The sequence below is a fragment of the Theropithecus gelada genome, chromosome 6, assembly GCF_003255815.1.
Source record: "Theropithecus gelada isolate Dixy chromosome 6, Tgel_1.0, whole genome shotgun sequence".
Classification (NCBI taxonomy): domain Eukaryota; kingdom Metazoa; phylum Chordata; class Mammalia; order Primates; family Cercopithecidae; genus Theropithecus; species Theropithecus gelada.
In genome coordinates, this window is record NC_037673.1 from 71,043,488 (window position 1) to 71,067,257 (window position 23,770).

At 38.3% G+C, this 23,770-nt stretch overlaps 1 protein-coding gene across 1 annotated transcript in view; it reads left to right on the forward strand.

Moving 5' to 3' along the window:
• POLK (DNA polymerase kappa) overlaps nucleotides 1–23,770 on the forward strand; it is an 88,469-nt gene that overhangs the window by 23,991 nt on the left and 40,708 nt on the right. Inside the window, exons 2-3 of the mRNA XM_025387383.1 lie at nucleotides 5,721–5,868; nucleotides 17,678–17,797. Coding sequence (XP_025243168.1) covers nucleotides 5,734–5,868; nucleotides 17,678–17,797 — 255 coding nt within the window. The 5' untranslated portion in view covers nucleotides 5,721–5,733. The remainder of the gene's footprint in view (nucleotides 1–5,720; nucleotides 5,869–17,677; nucleotides 17,798–23,770) is intronic.

The window sequence follows — 23,770 nt, forward strand, 5'->3', positions numbered from 1 at the left end:
TTTTAAATTTCCCTCTGTCCCATGCTTCTTCATTAGAACCAATTAAAGGAATTTTAAAAAGGAGAAAGGCAATACATGCATGGTAGAAGAGAATACATGCATGGTTCTCACAAGGCAGGCCTTCTGTCTCTGGTGAGAAACTTGAGTTTTCTTTTAGCGTATATAGTCTTGGTTTAGGATCTGTGGGGTTTCATATTTCTTTCTCTCAGTAACACATGTAAATGAGAAAATCATTCAAATCCAGTTTAAAATATTTTTGAAAGATTTTTCCTCGTATTTTGCAAAAAATATTAAAAGCTAAAGCTAAAAATTCAAAGTTGCACCTATACTTTCATTTTTGTCATATAAAAATTGTGGCCATATGGTTTCAGTGTATGTTTTCATGTATCTGTGTGTAAAATAATTGGAGAACATGAAAAAAAAATCTGTTAAAGTCTTGAAATTGTGATTTTTTCATTTTCTTGAAATTTAAAAAAGTATTTTTACAGTAAATGAAAATGAAAACGGAAATTTTAAAGTAGATCATATAAGATGTATTGGTTTGAAAATTACTACTTTAAATGTAGAGTAATATCCCCAGTTCAATTCATTGTATTTAAATTTATAGAGAATAACATGAACATTTAATCACAGTCTGAAATTTTGTGCCAGGTGCTTAATCTGTTCAAAGTATTAAATATTTGAATATTTGGGAGATTTAAAATAGTATATGTCCTTAAGGTATATAAAGGTTTTCTGAGGAAATTATTACATTTGGTTATTTACAGTATATTAGAAATAGGAAACAAGCTCCACCTAGGAACTTACTCTAGTTTAGCTTTCCGTATTCCTCTCTCTCTCTCTCTCTCTCCGTTTCTCTCTCTCTCTCTCTCTCCCCCACCTCCCTTTCCCCCATCGCCTTTCTCCTCCCCTTCTGTCTTACTACTTTTGGTATATTTTGCATATTTTCTGGTAGATTAATTCCAGATGACTTTGATCACAGTGTGATATTTTTTATATAGCTTCGTTTACCTCTTACAGGTGGGAAGGAACTCTACCACACTAAAACTTTTTCCTTAGAATTCCTTCTTAAAAATTCTAAGTTTCCATCTTTATTACTACGAAAAGCAAAAGTTTGCCGTGTGTGTGTGTGTGTGTGTGTGTATATTTTTTTTTTTTTTTGAGACAGAGTCTTACTCTGTTGCCCAGGCTACAGTGCAGTGATGTGATCTTGGCTCACTGCAACCTGGCTCACTGCAACTGCCGCTTCCTGGTTTCAAGCACTTCTCCTGCCTCAGCCTCCCAAGTAGCTGGGATTACAGGTACCTGCCACTGCGCCCAGCTAATTTTTATGTTTTTAGTAGAGATAGGGATTCACCATATTGGCCAAGCTGGTCTCGAACCTCTGACCTTGTTCTTCTTTGTTTCATTCCTTTTTTTTTTTTTTTTTTTTTTTTTTGAGAGAGTCTGTCTCACTCTGTGGCCCAGGCTGGAGTACAGTGGCATGATCTCAGTTCACTGCAACCTCTGCCTCCCAGGCTCCAGGGATTCTCCTGCCTCAGCCTACCTAGTAGCTGGGACTACAGGTGTGCACCACCACACCCAGCTAATGTTTGTATTTTTAGTAGACGTGGGGTTTCTCTATGTTGGCCAGGCTGGTCTTGAACTCCTGACCTCAGGTGATCCACCCACCTCGGCCTCCCAAAGTGCTGGGATTACAGGCGTGAGCCACCATGCCCAACCTTATTTGTTTGTTTATTTACTTATGTATTTATTTATTTTTGAGATGGAGTCTTGCTCTGTCTGGCCTAGGCTGGAGTGCAGTGGTGTAGTCTCGGCCCACAGAAGCCTCTGCCTCCCGGGTTCAAGCAATTCTCCTGTCTCAGCCTCCTGAGTAGATGGGACTACAGGCATGTGCCACCATACCCAGCTAATTTTGTATTTTTAGTAGAGAGGGTTTCACCATGTTGGCCAGGCTGGTCTCAAACTCCTGACTTCAGGTGATCCACCCACCTCGGCCTCCCAAAGTGCTGGGATTATAGGCATGAGTCACTGCTCCCAGCTGTGCCTTATATTTTTAACTAGTAACCTGAATAAATTCAGGGTGATTTTGAAAGCAGAGCTCCCAGGATTTCCTGATAGTTTGGATGTGGGTGTATGAGAAAGAGAGGGGTCAAGGATGACTCCTGGGTTATTTACATGAGCAACTGGAATAGATTAGAGTTGCCCTCAGTGGATACCAGGAAGGCTGTAAATGGAGCTGGTTGGAGGGGATGGAGGCAGATGAAAAGATTACTTTTGGACATGTTAAACTTGAAATGTCAAACAGGTATTTGGACTGGTGCTATAAACCTGTAAGTCATTGGCATGTGGATGATAGTCAACATATGCCTATGAAACTGGACAAAAGTTTCATGATAATTAGGTATCAATAAGCAGGAAGGTAGCAAAAAACTAACTCTACGTATCTCACAATTTTGCCTTGTCCCAGGATTGCCCATAGTCCAGTTCTTTTGACTCAAGCACCAAAACCAACTCTTAGAGGTTTTTTTTGTTTGTTTGTTTGGTTTGGTTTTCTTGAGGCAGTTTCCTGCTCTGTTGCCCTGGCTGAAGTGCAGTGGCATGACCATGGCTTACTGTAGCCTTGACCTCCCACGCTCAAGTGAAACTCCAAACTTAGCCTTCCAAGTAGCTTGGACTACAGGTGCACATCACTACACCTGGCTGATTTTTTACTTTTATTTTTGTAGACGTGGAGTCTCACTGTGTTACCAGGGCTGGTGTTGAACTCCTGGGCTTAACCAGTCCTCCTGCCTTGGCCTCACAAAATGCTAAGATTACAGTCATGAGATGCTGCACCCGGTCTCTCCTCAAGAGTTTTTTGGCTAAGCAATTAATATATCATATGTAAAGAGTAGGCATTCAATAATATTTCTTTTCCATTTATACATTTCATCATTTAAAGGGCAAGGCAGCCAGGAGTTGTGGCATGTGCCTTCAGTCTCAGCTATTTGGGAGGCTGATGAGAGAGGATCTCTTGAGCCCAGGAATTCAAGTCCAGCCTGGGCAACCCACCCCTGTATCTAAAAAACAACAGCCAGGTGCAGTGGCTTAGGCCTGTAATCCCAGCTCTTTGGGAGACTGGGGCAGACGGATCACTTGAGTAGTTCGAGACCAGCCTGGCTAACATGACGAAACCCCATCTTTACTAAAAATACAAAAATTAACCAGGCGTGGTGGTGTGCGCCTGTAGTTCAAGCTTCTTGGGAGGCTGAGGCAGAGAAACACTTGAACCTAGGAGGCGGAGGTTGCAGTGAGCTGAGATCACACCACTGCACTCCAGCGTAGGTGACAGAGTGAGACTTCATCTCTGAATGAATAAATGAATGAATGAATGAATGAGTGAATGTGAATAACAACAATGACAAACCCAGAAACATATGGGCAAGACAGCTTAAATGTAGGATGTTTGCATTTAGCCATTTCACTCTCTAGTAGTGAAGGTATGGTGAAATTGTGACTGAATTACATTCACCTGCTTTACTAGAAACTGACAAGTAATTGGATTAATGAAGCGTAAGGCAAAATATAGAGTAATATTAGCTCAGTGTGATAGTTGAAGGGAAAAAATTCAAATGATAACAAAAAACCAACCTATATTCCCCCTGGGCACTACGAAACAACATCTGTACCAGTGGTTCCTATGCTTTGGGACACATTGAAATTACCTGGGCATCTCTTTAAAATACTCCTATCTGGCTACTACTCCCAGACCTTCTGATTTATTTGGTATGGGAGGACCGTTGGCGTCACAGCTCTCCAGGTGGGCCTAATGTGCAGCAAAGTTTGAGAACTACCATGATGTATACTTTTTTTCCTAGTGGAACTACCACTAATAGGCACAGTATTCAGAGTCCCTTCCAAAATTCTTTTTATTCTTTGCCAGTGCCAAAAAAAGAAGCAACATTGTTAAGGGAAGATCCTCAAGGCAGAGTAGAGTAAATTGGCGCCTTCTCTAAATCATGCAAATAAGTCACAATTGTAATTTATTTTAGATTCATGACAACTGTTCACCTGGCCACTTATTTATAGTATACGTGATCCCCAAATCGGAGGCAACTGTAATGTCATGGAGTGCATCAGAGTTGAAGTAAGAAGGCTTGCATTCAACTCCCAATTCTTCCACTTACTAACAGTTATGATGGCAATTCATTCAATCTTGCTGAAGTTCTCATTTTTTTCTCCCTGATATGAAAATAACCAGATCTGTTTTGCATGGTTGTAAATATCTTTAAAAGCTAAGGTATGTGAAGGTAAACTATAAAGTATGTAAAGATATTAAAGATTTATTATTTGAAAGGATTTTTCTTAACCTTAGAGGTGACTTAACTTTCTAGGTTTTTTTTTTTTCTGTATTTTTTCATTGCCTTAAGAAGGAGATCTGCATATAGTAGATAATAAATGCAGTTGAACTTAACATGTGTAGTAGAGGAAGTATTATTTTGTATTTCTATACCATGTTTTAATCTGGGTAGAAACATAAGTTTTGTACTCACGCCTGGGTTCCAACACATGTGTTGCCACTTGTTAGCAAATTTCTCAATAGACATGTTCTAAGACTCAGGTTTGTTATCTTTTTGTATGGAGAATAGTACCTATCTTTCAGGGCTGTTATGACCCTCGCATATAGTGCCCTAAGCATAGTAGCTAGAATGGAGCATGCAGAAAATGCTAATTCCTTTCTTCTCTCCAAGAATATCATAATCTTGTGATAATACAGATGACCCTTGAACACCACAGGAGCTAGGGACCCTGCCCACGCACAATCAAAAATTCACATATAATTTTCGACTCCTGAAGAATGTAACTACTAATTGTCTATTGTTAACTGGAAGCCTTACTAATAAGGTATGCAGTTGATTAATATGTATTTTGTATGTTATATTTGTTCTGTACTCTATTTTTACAATAAAGAAAGCCAGAGAAAGGAAAATGTTATCAAGAAAATCATAAATGAGACAGAATATATTTATTATTCATTAAGTGGAAGTAGATCATAAAGATCTTCATCCTCATTGCCTTCATGTTGAATAAACTAAGGAAGAGAAAGCAATGGAGTTGGTCTTTCTGTCTTAAGGGTGGCAGAGGCGGAAGAAATTCAAATATAAGTGGATCCTCTCAGTTCAAACCCGTGTTGTCTAAGAGTAAACTGTAATTTTTAAAGTCTGAGTAATAATTTTTAGTAGCTAAAAATTCTTAACTGTTGTTTAAAAATTTTGTTTTGCTGATTTCTATACCATTTAACGTTTTAAAAACCTTTTTATTGATGCATAATGGATGTATGTGGTGCTTCTGTCCCCCTACCCCCCACATGTTTTTTGGAGTTTTTCTCTGTTTTTTTGTTTGTTTTTTGGAGACAGAGTCTCGCTCTGTCGCCCAGGCTGGAGTGCAGTAGTGCAGTCTCGGCTCACTGCAACCTCTGCCTCCTGGATTCAAGCAATTCTTCTGCCTCAGCCTCCCTAGTAGCTGGGAGTACAGGCGCACACCGTCACACCTGGCTAATTTTGTTTGTATTTTAGTAGAGACAGGGTTCCACCATGTTACCCAGGCTGGTCTCGAACCTCCTGAGCTCAGTCAGTCTGCCCACCTCGGCCTCCCAAAGTGGTCGGATTACAGGCATGAGCCACCACATCTGGCCACAGATGGTTTTAAAAGCAGTGTTTATCTTTATACTTTTTCAGATAAGTTTATACCATGGATAGCATAAAGGAGAAGTGTGACAGTTACAAAGATGATCTTCTGCTTAGGATGGGACTTAATGATAATAAAGCAGGAATGGAAGGATTAGATAAAGAGAAAATTAACAAAATTATAATGGAAGCCACAAAGGTATGTTTCCTGTTTCTTTTGATATGTGTAATTTAATGACCTTTTAACTTTCTGTTTCAAAGAAAATCATTTGAATGTCATTTTTATTTAATATTTCAATATATATTATTTTTAAACTACAAAAGAATATGGAATAATCTCCCTTCTATTCTGTTGCTCCTACCATCCAGGTTTCTATTTCACATGCATATAATAGGCATATAAAGCCAAAATAATGTACATGTTCCTCTTCACCTTTCTTTTGTTTAACCCCAATGGGAGAAATTGTTTTGGTATTTGGATTTTTTTTTTTTTCAGTTAATATAACTTGGAGCTCTTTCTGTATAGGTAATTAAAGATCTTCATTCTTTGTATGCCTGTGTGTGTGGATATAATGTAATTTATTGAACCAGCCAAAAAGTTTATAGATAAATATATGTTATTTGTAGTCTTTTATTTTTACAAACATTACTAGTAAAGTAGGGAATAACCTTGTATTTTAGAACTTTCTATATGTGCAAGTATAACTGTAGAAGAGATTCCTACAAGTGGAATTGTTTCACCAACTACACATAGCACAAAAGAATATATGCATGTGTGATTTTTATGAATTGCCAAATTACCCTCCATGGTGTTTCTGTCAATTCACACTTCCACCACAAATATGTGTGTATTACCGTACTGAAACTGTGCTAACACAGTGTATTACTAAACTTTTGTATTTGTCAATCTGAGGTAATACAGTATAGCATTAATTTGTATTCCTTTTATGAAAAATTAGTTGCATATCTTTTCTTTTTTTTTTTTGAGACAGGGTCTCACTCTGTCACCCAGGCTGGAGTCCAGTAGCACAATAATAACTCATTACAGCCTCACCCTCCTGGACTCAAGTGGTCCTCTCACCTCAGCCTTTGAAGAGCTAGGACAATAGGCACATGCCACTAAGTCTGGCTAACTTTTTATTTTTTGTTGAGATGAGGTCTCACTATGTTGCCCAGGCTAGTCTTGAACTCCTGGCCTCAAGCAATCCCTCTATCTTAGCCTCCCAAAGTGCTGGGATTATAGGCATGAGCTACCATGCCTGGCGGTCTTTTGATATTTTAAAAATTACTTGTATTTCGTTTTTTATGAACTCTGATTATATATTCTATATACATATGCACATTCAATAATTAGTTATCTTTTGACTTTGCTTATGGTAGTTTCTCCTGTTCAGAAATTTTTTGTTTGCTCCATTTTATGTAGTTGAATGTCAACTACATATGGCTTTAAGGTCATAAAAGAATTCTTTAATTTTTTTACCACTTTTTTGTTTCATTTATATATCATATGAATGTATATGTATTAATGTGTTATGTGTATTATCAATGTATATCAATATTAATGTACATTAATAATATATACATAATATATAATGTGTACTAGTATGTTGTATTATATATGTTATGTACATTAATAAACACAATACATGTATTAATATACATGTAGAAAGATGTAAACTTTAAGAGAATATCCTTATTCTTAGGAAACGCATGGTGATGTCCACAGCAACTTACTTTAACATGGTTTAGTCAAAAGGAGGGGAAAGGGGTGTGTGTGTATGTATGTGTGCGTGTGTGTGTATACACTCATGCACACATACATACATGGAAGTTGGGGAAGAAATCAAATGTAGCAGGATATTAATTGATGAATCTAGGTCAGGGTATATAGGTGTTCATTGTACTATTTTTTCAGCTTTTGCAGTTTTGAAAATTCCAAGATAAAAAGTTAAGGAATTACCATTAATTTTGTTAGCTATGAAAATGTTACTGTGATGAAGTGGGAAAATGGCCTTATTTTTAAATGCATACCGAAATCCTCTGTGGAATGGCTAAGTATCTTGATATTTATAATTTAAAATGTTTCACAGTAAAATGTTAACAGCTGTTAAATCTGAGTGATAGTTTTATACGTGTTTATTGTATTCATGTTTTTTCTGCATTTGAGACTTTTTTGATATTTTCATCATAAAAATGTTCAAAAAGAAGAAAAAGAATAAAACCTATGAATCTAGTTTTTAGGTTAAGAAATAGAATATGTAGGTTACCCTAGATGTCCCTATCTGATCCTCCCTCTCTATTCTCTGCATCCCAGTACAATTTATTAAATAGTCCATCCTTTTCCTACTGATCTGCTGTGCTTTCTCTTCTGTTCCACTGGATCATTTGCCTATGTTTGCATGTATACAGCATGTTTTTTATTATCATGCTTTATAATAAGCCTTGATATCTGCTAGCACAATTTCTTTTTTTTACACTTTGTTCTTTTTCAAGAATATCTTGAGTATTCTTGAAGCTTTGCTTTCATATAAATTTTATGTGATATATATCAAAAATATATAGGTACATATATAATTGGCACATATCACATGATTGCTATATAAAAATACATAGAATAATATATATTCCTCTAGCATATGAGGTGAGTTTATCATAAATGGTATCTTGATTAAATTGGAATTTTCTAATTGTTACTATTCCATAGCAATACAATTTACTTTTTTAAACCTCTTATCAGAAAATTTAAAATATATAGGAAATTACAGAGAATAGTAAAGTAAATCCCCATATAATCATCACCCAGCATCAACAATTACCAACATTCTTGCAAATATAGTTTTATCTATCTTACCCTTCCCCTGCTGATTTTTGGAGGGAGGAGTAGAGTATTTTAAAACAAATTCCAATAAATTTGATGCGTTTCTAGAAGTTTACAATTTTCAAAATGGACTCAAGAAGATACAGATAATCTAAATAGATCTATATAATAAGGAAATAAATTAGTAATTAAAAATCTCCCCATCAATGAAAAAAGACCAGGCCATTTGGCTTCTCTGGTGAATTTTATCAAATATTTAAAGACGAAATGATACCAATATTCCATAAGCTTTTCTAGACAATAGAGAAGGATGGAACACTTCCCAACTCCTATGAGGCCAGTATCACCCTGATACAAAAGCCAAACACAAGGTTATACATCATTATGAATGTGAAAGTCCTCAACAAAATATTAGAGGATTGATTTAAACAATATATCAAAAAGATTATGCACCATAACCAAATGGCATTTATCTTAGGAAAGCAAGGTTGGTTTAAGATCTAAAAATCGGCCAAGCTCATGCCTATGACCCCAGTGCTTTGGGAGGCTGAGGTGGGTGGATCACCTGAGGTCAGGAGTTCAAGACCAGCGTGACCAATATGGTGAAACCACATCTCTACTAAAAATAAAAAAATAAGCCAGGCATGGTGGCGTATGCCTGTAGTCCCAGCTACTCGGGAGGCTGAGACAGGAGAATTGCTTGAATCTGGGAGGTGGAGGTTGCAGTGAGCCAAGATCATGCCACTGTACTCCAGCCTGGGCAACAGAGCAAGACTCCTTCTCGGAAAAAGGAAAAAAAAAAAAAAGAGATCTGAAAATCAATTAATGTAATACATCATATTAAAATAAAGGGCACAAAACCACACAATCATCTTAGTAGACTCAGAAAAAGCATATTTGATAAAATCCCACCACTATTCATGCTAAAAGCTCTTAACAAACTTGAAATAGAAGGGTACTTCGTCAATCTAGTAAAGGACATCTATTTAAAAAAAAAACCTACAGTAAACATCATACTTTATGGTGGAAGACTGAACACTTTCTCCCTAAAATTAGGAACAAGGCAAGAATGTCCCCTCTCACCTTTTCAACTCAACCTAGTCCTAACAGTTCTAACCAGTGCAGTGAGACAATAAAAATAAATAAAGAGGCCAGGTGCAGTGACTCACACCTGTAATCCCAGCACTTTGGTAGTCCGAGATAGGAGGATCACTTGAGCCCAGGAGTTTGAGAACAGCCTGGGCAACATAGTGAGACCCTGTCTTTAAAAACAAAACAAGAGGGCGGAGCAAGATGGCCGAATAGGAACAGCTCCAGTCTCCAGCTCCCAGCGCGAGCGACACAGAAGACAGGTGATTTCGGCATTTTCAACCGAGGTACTGGGTTCATCTCACTAGGGATTGCTGGACAATCGGTGTAGGTCAGCTGCTGCAGCCCGACCAGCGAGAGCTGAAGCAGGGCGAGGCATTGCCTCACCTGGGAAGCGCAAGGGGGAAGGGAATCCCTTTTCCTAGCCAGGGGAACTGAGACACACAACACCTGGAAAATCGGGTAACTCCCACCCCAATACTGTGCTTTACCAAGGGTCTTAGCAAACGGGCATACCAGGAGACTATATCCCACACTTGGCTGGGAGGGTCCCACGCCCACGGAGCCTCCCTCATTGCTAGCACAGCAGTCTGTGATCTAACGGCAAGGCAGCAGTGAGGCTGGGGGAGGGGCGCCAGCCATTGCTGAGGCTTAAGTGGGTCAACAAAGCCTCTGGGAAGCTCGAACTGGGTGGAGCTCACAGCAGCTCAAGGAGGCCTGCCAGTCTCTGTAGACTCCACCTCTGGGGACAGGGCACAGCTAAACAACAACAACAACAACAACAGCAGCAGCAGCAGAAACCTCTGCAGACGCAAACGACTCTGTCTGACAGCTTTGAAGTGAGCAGTGGATCTCCCAACACGGAGGTTGAGATCTGAGAACGGACAGACTGCCTGCTCAAGTGGGCCCCTGACCCCTGAGTAGCCTAACTGGGAGACATCCACCACTAGGAGCAGACCGACACCCTACACCTCACATGGTGGAGTACACCCCTGAGAGGAAGCTTCCAAAGCAAGAATCAGACAGGTACACTCGCTGTTCAGCAATATTCTATCTTCTGCAGACTCTGCTGCTGATACCCGGGAAAACAGGGTCTGGAGTGGACCTCAAACAATCTCCAACAGACCTACAGCTGAGGGTCCTGACTGTTAGAAGGAAAACTAACAAACAGGAAGGACACCCACACCAAAACCCCATCAGTACGTCACCATCATCAAAGACTAGAGGCAGATAAAACCACAAAGATGGGGAAAAAGCAGGGCAGAAAAGCTGGAAATTCAAAAAATAAGAGCACATCTCCCCCTGCAAAGGAATGCAGCTCATCGCCAGCAATGGATCAAAGCTGGATGGAGAATGACTTTGACGAGATGAGAGAAGAAGGCTTCAGTCCATCAAACTTCTCAGAGCTAAAGGAGGAATTACGTACCCAGCGCAAAGAAACTAAAAACCTTGAAAAAAGAGTGGAAGAATTGATAACTAGAATAATTAATGCAGAGAAGGCCATAAATGAACTGACAGAGATGAAAACCATGACACGAGAAATACGTGACAAATGCACAAGCTTCAGTAACCGACTCGATCAACTAGAAGAAAGAGTATCAGTGATTGAGGATCAAATGGATGAAATGAAGTGAGAAGAGAAATCTAAAGAAAAAAGAAGAAAAAGAAATGAACAAAGCCTTCAAGAAGTATGGGATTATGTAAAAAGACCAAATCTACGTCTGATTGGGGTGCCTGAAAATGAGGGGGAAAATGGAACCAAGTTGGAAAACACTCTTCAGGGTATCCTCCAGGCGAACTTCCCCAACCTAGTAGGGCAGGCCAACATTCAAATTCAGGAAATACAGAGAATGCCACAAAGATACTCCTCGAGAAGAGCAACTGCAAGACACATAGTTGTCAGATTCACCAAAGTTGAAATGAAGGAAAAAATGTTAAGGGCAGCCAGAGAGAAAGGTCGGGTTACCCACAAAGGGAAGCCCATCGGACTAACAGCAGATCTCTCGGCAGAAACTCTACAAGCCAGAAGAGAGTGGGGGCCAATATTCAACATTCTTAAAGACAAGAATTTTCAACCCAGAATTTCATATCCAGCCAAACTAAGTTTCATAAGTGAAGGAGAAATAAAATCCTTTACAGATAAGCAAATGCTTAGAGATTTTGTCACCACCAGGCCTGCCTTTCAAGAGACCCTGAAGGAAGCACTAAACATGGAAAGGAACAACAGGTACCAGCCATTGCAAAAACATGCCAAAATGTAAAGACCATCAAGGCTAGGAAGAAACTGCATCAACTAATGAGCAAAATAACCAGTTAATATCATAATGGCAGGATCAAGTTCACACATAACAATATTAACTTTAAATGTAAATGGACTAAATGCTCCAATTAAAAGACACAGACTGGGAAACTGGATAAAGAGTTAAGACCCATCAGTTTGCTGTATTCAGGAGACCCATCTCACATGCAGAGACATACATAGGCTCAAAATAAAGGGATGGAAGAAGATCTACCAAGCAAATGGAGAACAAGAAAAAGCAGGGGTTGCAATCCTAGTCTCTGATAAAACAGACTTTAAACCATCAAAGATCAAAAGAGACAAAGAAGGCCATTACATAATGGTAAAGGGATCAATTCAACAGGAAGAACTAACTATCCTAAATATATATGCGCCCAATACAGGAGCACCTAGACTCATAAAACAAGTCCTTAGAGACTTACAAAGAGACTTAGACTCCCATACAATAATAATGGGAGACTTCAACACCCCACTGTCAACATTAGACAGATCAACGAGACAGAAAATTAACAAGGATATCCAGGAACTGAACTCATCTCTGCACCAAGCAGACCTAATAGACATCTACAGAACTCTCCACCCCAAATCAACAGAATATACATTCTTCTCAGCACCACTTCACACTCATTCCAAAATAGACCACATAATTGGAAGTAAAGCACTCCTCAGCAAATGTACAAGAATGGAAATTATAACAAACTGTCTCTCAGACCACAGTGCAATCAAACTAGAACTCAGGATTAAGAAACTCAATCAAAACCACTCAACTACATGGAAACTGAACAACCTGCTCCTGAATGACTACTGGGTACATAACGAAATGAAGGCAGAAATAAAGATATTCTTTGAAACCAATGAGAGCAAAGATACAACATACCAGAATCTCTGGGACACATTTAAAGCAGTGTGTAGAGGGAAATGTATAGCACTAAATGCCCACAAGAGAAAGCAGGAAAGCTCTAAAATTGACATCCTAACATCACAATTAAAAGAACTAGAGAAGCAAGAGCAAACACATTCAAAAGCTAGCAGAAGGCAAGAAATAACTAAGATCAGAGCAGAACTGAAGGAGATAGAGACACAAAAAACCCTTCAAAAAATCAATGAGTCCAGGAGTTGGTTTTTTGAAAAGATCAACAAAATTGATAGACCTCTAGCAAGACTAATGAAGAAAAGAGAGAAGAATCAAATAGATGCAATAAAAAATGATAAACGGGATATCACCACTGACCCCAGAGAAATACAAACTACCATCAGAGAATACTATAAACACCTTTACGCAAATAAACTAGAAAACCTAGAAGAAATGGATAATTTCCTGGACACTTACAGTCTCCCAAGACTAAACCAGGAAGAAGCTGAATCCCTGAATAGACCAATAGCAGGCTCTGAAATTGAGGCAATAATTAATAGCCTACCAACCAAAAAAAGTCCAGGACCAGATGGATTCACAGCTGAATTCTACCAGAGGTACAAGGAGGAGCTGGTACCATTCCTTCTGAAACTATTCCAATCAATAGAAAAAGAGGGAATCCTCCCTAACTCACTTTATGAGGACATCATCATCCTGATACCAAAGCCTGGCAGAGACACAACAAAAAAAGAGAATTTTAGACCAATATCCCTGATGAACATTGATGCAAAAATCCTCAATAAAATACTGGCAAACCAGATCCAGCAGCACATCAAAAAGCTTATCCACCATGATCAAGTGGGCTTCATCCCTGGGATGCAAGGCTGGTTCAACATACGCAAATCAATAAATGTAATCCAGCATATAAACAGAACCAAAGACAAAAACCACATGATTATCTCAATAGATGCAGAAAAGGCCTTTGACAAAATTCAACAGCCCTTCATGCTAAAAACTCTCAATAAATTCGGTATTGATGGAACGTATCTCAAAATAATAAGAGCTATTTATGACAAACCCACAGCCAATATCATACTGAATGGGCAAAAACTGGAAAAATTCCCTTTGAAAACTGGCACAATGCCGGGCGCGGTGGCTCAAGCCTGTAATCCCAGCACTTTGGGAGGCTGAGACGGGTGGATCACAAGGTCAGGAGATCGAGACCATCCTGGCTAACACGGTGAAACCCCGTCTCTACTAAAAAATACAAAAAACTAGCCGGGCGAGGTGGCGGGCGCCTGTGGTCCCAGCTACTCCGGAGGCTGAGGCAGGAGAATGGCGTAAACCTGGGAGGCAGAGCTTGCAGTGAGCTGAGATCCGGCCACTGCACTCCAGCCTGGGCGACAGAGCCAGACTCAGTCTCAAAAAAAAAAAAAAAAAAAAAAAAAGAAACCTGGCACAAGACAGGGATGCCGTCTCTCACCACTCCTATTCAACATAGTGTTGGAAGTTCTGGCTAGGGCAATCAGGCAAGAGAAAGAAATCAAGGGTATTCAGTTAGGAAAAGAAGAAGTCAAATTGTCCCTGTTTGCAGATGACATGAGTGTATATTTAGAAAACCCCATTGTCTCAGCCCAAAATCTCCTTAAGCTGATAAGAAACTTCAGCAAAGTCTCAGGATATAAAATTAATGTGCAAAAATCACAGGCATTCTTATACACCAGTAACAGACAGACAGAGAGCCAAATCATGAATGAACTTCCATTCACAATTGCTTCAAAGAGAATCAAATACCTAGGAATCCAACTTACAAGGGATGTAAAGGACCTCTTCAAGGAGAACTACAAACCACTGCTCAGTGAAATAAAGAGGACACAAACAAATGGAAGAACATACCATGCTCATGGATAGGAAGAATCAATATTGTGAAAATGGCCATACTGCCCAAGGTAATTTATAGATTCAATGCCATCCCCATCAAGCTACCAATGACTTTCTTCACAGAATTGCAAAAAATTACTTTAAACTTCATATGGAATCACAAAAGAGCCCACATTGCCAAAACAATCCTAAGTCAAAAGAACAAAGCTGGAGGCATCACGCTACCTGACTTCAAACTATACTACAAGGCTACAGTAACCAAAACAGCATGGTACTGGTACCAAAACAGAGATATCGACCAATGGAACAGAACAGAGTCCTCAGAAATAATACCACACATCTACAGCCATCTGATCTTTGACAAACCTGAGAAAAACAAGAAATGGGGAAAGGATTCCCTATTTAATAAATGGTGCTGGGAAAATTGGCTAGCCATAAGTAGAAAGCTGAAACTGGATCCTTTCCTTACTCCTTATACGAAAATTATTTCAAGATTGATTAGAGACTTAAATGTTAGACCTAATACCATAAAAACCCTAGAAGAAAACCTAGGTAATACCATTCAGGACATAGGCATGGGCAAGGACTTCATGTCTAAAACACCAAAAGCAATGGCAACAAAAGCCAAAATTGACAAATGGGATCTAATTAAACTAAAGAATTTCTGCACAGCAAAATAAACTACCATCAGAGTGAACAGGCAATCTAAATAATGGGAGAAAATTTTTGCAATCTACTCATCTGACAAAGGGCTAATATCCAGAACCTACAAAGAACTCAAGCAAATTTACAAGAAAAAAAACCCCATCAAAAAGTGGGCAAAGGATATGAACAGACATTTCTCAAAAGAAGACATTCATACAGCCAACAGACACATGAAAAAATGCTCATCATCACTGGCCATCAGAGAAACGCAAATCAAAACCACAATGTGATACCATTTCACACCAGTTAGAATGGCAATCATTAAAAAGTCAGGAAACAACAAGTGCTGGAGAGGATGTGGAGAAATAGGAACACTTTTACACTGATGTTGGGATTGCAAACTAGTTCAACCATTATGGAAAACAGTATGGCGATTCCTCAAGGATCTAGAACTAGAAGTACCATATGACCCAGACATCCCATTACTGAGTATATACCCAAAGGATTATAAATCATGCTGCTATAAAGACACATGCACACAGATGTTTATTGTGGCACTATTCACAATAGCAAAGACTTGGAATCAACCCAAATGTCCATCAGTGACAGACTGGATTAAGAAAATGTGGCACATATACACCATGGAATACTATGCAGCCATAAAAAAGGATGAGTTTGTGTCCTTTGTAGGGACATGGATGCAGCTGGAAACCATCATTCTTAGCAAACTATCGCAAGAACAGAAAACCAAACACCACATGTTCTCACTCATAGGTGGGAACTGAACAATGAGATCACTTGGACTCAGGAAGGGGAACATCAGACACAGGGGCCTATCATGGGGAGGGGGGAGAGGGGAGGGAATTCATTGGGAGTTATACCTGATGTAAATGACAAGTTGATGGGTGCTGACGAGTTGATGGGTGCAGCACGCCAACATGGCACAAGTATACATATGTAACAAACCTGCACGTTATGCACATGTACCCTAGAACTTAAAGTATAATAATAATAATAATAATAATAATAAACCCCTTATACCATACACAAAATTAACTCAAAATAGACTTAAAAAGCCAAAACAATACAACTTTTAGGAGAAAATTTGAGAAAGCCTCTGAGACCTTCAGTTAGGCAGAAATTTAGATGTGATACTAAAAGCACAGTCAATAAAAGAAAGTTGATGAATTGGTCCTCATCAAAATTTAAAATGTTTACGCTTCAAAAGACAGCAATAAAAATAAAAAGGTCAGGTGTGGTGGCTCACGCCTGTAATCCTAACACTTTGGAAGGCTGAGGTGGGAGGATCAGGAGTTTGAGACCAGCCTGGGCAACATAATGAGACCTCCCATCTCTTAAAAAAAAAAAAAAAAGAAAAAGAAAAAGATCAGTGTGCCTTGGGTAAAATATTTGTAAAACACGTATGTGATAAAAGACTTATATCCAGAATATACAGAAAATGTCTACAACTCAATAAGACAAGCAACCGAATCAAAAAATGGTCAAAAGATGCGAATAAACATTTAAGTAAAGAAGATATACAAATGGCTCTAGGCACATGAAAAGATGCTCAGTATCATTAGTCATCAGGCAAATACAAATTTAAAAACCACAAAGAGATGCCATTCATACTACTATTGCTTAGAATAGCTATAATAAATAAGACACAGTAACAAATGTTGGCAAGGATGTGGAGAAATTGGAACCTTCCTGCATTGCTGATGGGATTATAAAATGGTTCAAACACTTTGGAAAACAGACTGGCATTTCCTCAAAAGGTTGAGTATAGAGGTACCATATGACACAGAAACCCCACTACTAGGTACATACCTGAGAGAAATGACAACGTATGTCCACATGAAAACTTGTCCACAAATGTTTACGATAGCATTTTTCACTGTAGCCAAAAAGTGAAAATAAGCTAAATGTCTACCAACCAGATAAATGGATGGGCACTATGTTCAGTGATGAAATGATGGGCAGTTTTTTAAATTATTTTCTACATTTTCTTTAATGACTTAACATTAAATATTTGAAAATACTTTGTAAGGAGTATTTTTTAATGCAAGAGATAACTGATGACCCAACCCATTAAGGCCTTTGATATGCCCTGTGGATCCTACCTAGGACATACTGTTCTTTTCTGAATGCAAATCTGAATTCATCTCAGAGAGCTTGTACTATGCTAAGTACTGCCTCACAACAATCCTGTAATTTAATTAACTACTAATAAATTCATCTTACAAATAAACTGAGATGTAGAAAGATTAAATAATTTTAGGGTCACCTATCTAGTAAGTAGTAGAGCTAAGTTTTAAATTTAATCTTCTGTTTTCCGAGTATGTGCTCTTAGCCACCAGGTTATACTACAGTGATGCTTTCTTTCATATTTTTCTTATGCTTTGTTTTGTTTTCCTCCATAGGGCTCCAGATTTTATGGAAATGAACTCAAGAAAGAAAAGCAGGTCAACCAACGAATTGAAAATATGATGCAACAAAAAGCTCAAATCACCAGCCAACAGCTAAGAAAAGCACAATTACAGGTATTAGTTAAATTGTTAAATAAAGTGGAAGCTGGTAGAATAGTAATTGACAGTTAAAATGTATTATCAAGTCATAACTGAAAACAAGATGAAATGTAAATGTTCATTATATTGTAAAGCATACATATTCAGCAAATGAACATACTTTTCTGAGTGTTGCTCTGCTCATTTACATAAAGACTCCACACCTAGACATTGTCACCTCTATTATACAGATGAGTAAATGAAGTCTTTTTTTTTTTTTTTTTTTTTTTGAGACGGAGTCTCGCTCTGTCGCCCAGGTTGGAGTGCAGTGGCCGGATCTCAGCTCATTGCACGCTCTGCCTCCCGGGTTTACGCCATTCTCCTGCCTCAGCCTCCCGAGTAGCTGGGACTACAGGCGCCCACCACATCGCCCGGCTAGTTTTTTGTATTTTTTAGTAGAGACGGGGTTTCACTGTGTTAGCCAGGATGGTCTCAATCTCCTGACCTCGTGATTTGCCCGTCTCGCCCTCCCAAAGTACTGGGATTACAGGCTTGAGCCACCGCGCCCGGCCGTAAATGAAGTCTTAATTAGGTTTAGTAACTTGCCCAGCTTGATAGGACAAGTAGTTGGCAAAACGAGGATTTAATCCAAAGCCTATGTTCTTTTTATTGTATACATACTTCGCAGCTAGAAAAAGGCCACAGGATAAATGTGGCATGTTTCTGCAATACTGATGTTGCAAAAATATTTGAGGAATATGTTAACTAATTAAATTGGAAAGTAACTTAAAACATAACCATGTTATAGTAAAATAAAAAGTCACACTATAGATTAGAATGCCAAATGTACATGAACTTTTAAGATAGAACACAAGACTTCTAAAATCTTGGAAGGTTTTTGCCTTCTCCAGGATTTCGGGAAGTAAATACTCAGTTTCCTCTTCTATTAAAAGTTATTTCAGGAGAAAAGTTTGGGAATATCCAAGTTGCAGGGCACTGTGTGGTAGACTGACAACTCAAAGCAGTCAAATTTCTGATAGTAAAACAAGTCATGGCAAGAGGTGTTTACTCTTTATCAAAATCTGATCCAATGTTAACAAAGCTCTAGTCTATAAGGTAACCGTAAAATTAGATTAATCTAATATGTTACAAAATCCTTCTCTTGTGACAGAGTTCAAAGATCATAAATTTTATGTTTTCTTTACCAAACTATATAATGTGTCATTTTTTGATACATATGCCTTCTCAGAGCACAAGATAATTTTTACATGGTCTTCTATTATGATGAAAGATGATCTATTTGTCATATCATCATTTTTAATGCTTCACAGCGTTCCACTGGATGGAGGTACCATAATTTATTTACCATATCCCACCTTGATTTCAGGTTTTTGTTTCATACGCAACCCTGTGATTATCCTTCTTACCTTTGTACTCTAGTGCTGTTATTTTGATCAAAGATGGTATCATTTTACATTTTCAGCATGAGAGTATTGATTTTCTCACATAATTGTAAGCCATTAATATTTCCTTATTGTGAGAATTTCCTCTTTTATTCTATTTGTGAGGATATATGCTAAGTTGCTAGCACAAGAAACCAAAAATGTAGTATTTTAAATAAGAGCTGCTTTCTTTCTCACATAAGTGAGTAGTTCTAGCTGGTGAGTGACTCTGATTATCATTTAGAGACCCAGGTTCTTTAAATCATGTTGTTCCATCATCCCCTGGTGTTATCCTTACCTGAATTAGCAAAACTGAATTATTTTCCATCCATATTCCATCTCCTGGTTAAGGAAGAAAGAAAGGGAAATAATTGAAGGCAAGTACAGTAATTTGCTATTAAACAAGTGCAAAAGAAGTTGTACACATTACTTCAGCTGACATTATTTGGCAAGAATTTAAGTTACATGGCCACACCTAACTGCAAGAGAAGCTGTAACTTTAGCTGGGTGCCCATGTGCCCAGCTGAAAATTCATTACTATGGAAGGAAGGAAGAATGGATTTTGGGATTCAAGTAGCAGCCTGAAGCAATGTTTTTTGGCCACATTTTTAGGGGAGTTTATATCTATCTTGATTTATAGGGTCTTAATATATTAGAGATTTTTTCTTGCCATTTGTTTTGAATATTTTTCCAATATATTATCTTTTAATTTTGCAGTTTTTCCCATATAATTTTTAATATTTCTGTAATCAAAGCCAGTGACTTTAAAAAAAATTGTATATATATGTATATATCTTCCTTTCACTTCAAAATTTATTTTTTTTAACTTTTAAGTTTGGGGTACATTTGCAGGTTTGTTATATAAGTAAACTGGTGTCATGAGGGTTTGTTGTACAGATTATTTTGTCACCCAGGCATTAAGCCTAGTACTACCCATTAGTTATTCTTCCTGATCCTCTCCCTCCTCCCATCGTCCACCCTCCAGTAGGCCCCAGTGTATGTTGTTCCCCTCTATGTGTCCATGTGGTTTCATGATTTAGCTCCCACTTACAAGTGAGAACATGCCGTATGTGGTTTCTGTTCCTTTGTTAGTTACTAGGGATAATGGCCTCCAGCTCCATCCATGTCCTTGCAAAAGACATGATCTCATTCTTTTTTATTGCCGCACAGTATTCCATGGTATATATGTATAAAATTTTCTTTATCCAGTCTATCATTGATGAGCATTTAGATTGATTCCGTGTCTTTGCTGTTGTGAATTGTGCTGCAGTGAACAAACACAAGCATGTATAAAAAGACCATATTTTTCAAAGCGGTTTTAGGTTCACAACAAAATTGAACAAAAGGTACAAAGATATTCCATATACTCCTTTCTCCCCACAGGCATAACCTCCCCTACTATCATCATCCCCCACCAGAGGGGTACATTTGTTACAGTTGATGAACCTACGTTGACACCACCTTATCACCCAAAGTTGATAGTTTACATTAGGGTTCAATATTGGTGGTGTACATTCTGTGGGTTTCGACAAATGTACAGTGAGTTGCATCCACCATTATAGTATCATAAAGAGTAGTTTCACTGCCCTAAAAAAATACTCTGTGCTCCATCTATTCATCCCTCCCTCCCCCAGTAACCCCTGGCAATCACTGACCTTTTTACTATCTCCATAGTTTTCCCTTTTCTAGAATGTCATATATTAGAATCATATAGGATGTAGCCTTTTCAGACTGACTGTTTTTACTTATGCAGTGTAAATGCATACATTTACATTTCCTTCATGTCTTTTCATGGCTTAATAGTTCATTTATTTTATGTACTGAATGTTATTCAATTGTCTGGATGTACCACAGACAATTTTTTTTTTTTTTTGAGATGGAGTCTCTCTCACTTTGTTGCCCAGGCTGGAGTGCAGTGGTGCAATTTTGGCTCACTGCAACCTCCGCCTCCCAGGTTCAAGCTTTTCTCCTCCCTTGGCCTCCCGAGTAGCTGGGATAACCAGTGCCCACCTCCATGCCTAGCTAATTTTTGCATTTTTTAGTAGAGACGGGGTTTCACCATGTTGGCCAATCTGGTCTCCAACTCCTGGCCTCATGTAATCCGCCCGCCTCAGCCTTCCAAAGTTCTGGGATTACAGGTATGAGCCATACCATAGACAACTGAATAATATTCAGCACATAAAATAAATGAGCTATCAAGCTATTTGTCCATTTACCTACTGAAGGTTACTTTGGTTGCTTCTAAGTTTTGGGAATTATGAATAAAGCTGCTGTAAATATCCATGGCCAGGCTTATGTATGGACATAAGTTTTCAACTCCTTTGGGTAAATACTAAGGAGTGCAATCGCTGGATAATATGGTAAAATAAAATTATGTTTAGCTTTATAAGAAACTGCCAAACTGTCTTCGAAAGTGACCATACCATTTTGTCTTCCCACCAACAATGAATGAGAATTCCTGTTGCTGAATATCATTGCCATCATTTGGTGTTGTCAGTATTGTGAATTTTGGCTATTCTAATATATGTATAGTGGTATCTCATTGTTGTTTTAATTTGCATTTCCCTGATGACATATGATGTGGAGCATCTTTTCATGTGCTTATTTGCCATCTGTTTATCTTCTCTGTTGAGGTGTCTGTTAAGGTCCTTGACCATTTATAATCAAGTTGTCTGCCTTCTTATTTTTGGTTCTTAAGAGTTCTTTGTGTATTTTGGACAACAGACCTGTATCAGATATGTCTTTTGCAAATATTGTTTCCCAACCTGTGGCTTTTCTTTTTATTGTATTGACAGTATCTTTCACAGAGCGGAAATTTTTAATTTTAATGAAGTCTAGTTTATCAATTATTTCTTTCATGGATTGTGCCTTTGGTATTGTATCTAAATAGTCATCATCAAATCCAAGTCCATCTGTATTTTCTCTTGTGTTATCTTCTAGGAATTTTATAGTTTTGCACTTTACAGTTAGGTCTGTGATTCATTTGAGTTCATTTTTGTGGAGGATATAAGTTCATCTCTTTTTTTTTTTTTTTTTTTTTTTAACATGTGGATATCCAATTGTTCCAGCACAATTTGTTAAAAAAAAAACTTTTCTTGCTAGGTGTGGCGGCTCACGCCTGTAATCCCAGCACTTTGGGAGGCCAAGGTGGGAAGATCGCTTGAGCCCAGGGGTTCAAGACCAGCCTAGGCAACATAGCAAGACCTTGCTTCTACAAAAAATAGAAAAAAATAACTGGGAGTGATGGCACAGGCCCATGGTCCTAGCTGTTTGGGAGGCCGAGGTGGGAAGATTGTTTGCGCCTGGGAGGTCGAGGTGGCAGTGAGCCATGATTGCACTCCTGCCAGGGCAACAGCATGAGTCTCCAGAAAAGAAAAAAGAAAAAAAAAAAAAGAAACTCTTATTCGTGTTACTGAGTCATTGCTCCTTTTTCAAAGACCAATTGTCTGTATTTATGTGAGTCTATTTCTGGGCTCTGTATTCTGTTTCATTGATCTATTTGTCTGTTCTTTTGCCAATACCACACTATCTTAATTACTGTAACTCTATAGTAAGTCTTGAAGTCAAGTAGTTTCAGTCCTTCAGTTTTGTTCTTGTTCTTCAATATTGTGTTGGCTAATTGGATCTTTTGCCTCACCATATAAATTTTAGAATCAGTTTGTTGACATCCACAAAATAACTTGCTGGGATTTTGACTAGGATTGCATTGAGTGTATAGATGAAGTTGGGAAGAACTGACTGGCATTTGATCATAGAGTCTTCCCCTTCATGAGTATGGAATATCTCTCCATTTAAGGATACTCCTTGGCTTACAATGGAGTTACATTTGGATAAACCCATTATAAAGCTGAAAAATTGTAAGTCAAACCATCATAAGTCTAGATATTCCCTGACTTAACGGTGGGATTATGTCCAGATAAAAACCCTTCATAAAGCTGAAAAATCTTAAGTTGAACCATCATAGGCCAGAGACTGTATTTAGTTCTTCTTTGCTTTTTTTCAGACTTTGTAGTTTTCCTCATGTTGATCTTGTACATATTTTGTTACATTTGTACCTAAGTATTTCATTTTTGGATGTTTTAATATAAATCGTAATGTGTTTTTTGTTTTATTTTGTTTTGTTTTTGAGACTCCCTCTGTCACCCAGGCTGCAGTGCAGTGGGATGACCTCAGCTCACTGCATCCTCCTCTTCCTGGGTTTAAGCGATTCTCTTGCCTCCACTTCCCAAGTGGCTGCGATTACAGGTGCCCACCACCATGCCTAGCTAGTTTTTGTATTTTTGGTTGAGACAGGGTTTCACCATGTTGGCCAGGCTGGTCTTGAACTCCTGAGTTCAAGTGATCCACCCGCCTCAGCCTCTGAAAGTGCTGGGATTACAGGTGTGAGCCACCATGTTTGGCCTCTAATGTGTTTTAAATTTTAAATTTTACTTGTTCATTGGTGGCATATAGGAAAGTGACTGACTTTTGTATATTAACCTTATATCTTGTAACTGATTATTATCACTTACTGGTTCCAGAAACGGTATTCTTATAATGGTTTTTTTGTTTTTTTTGTTTTTTTTGT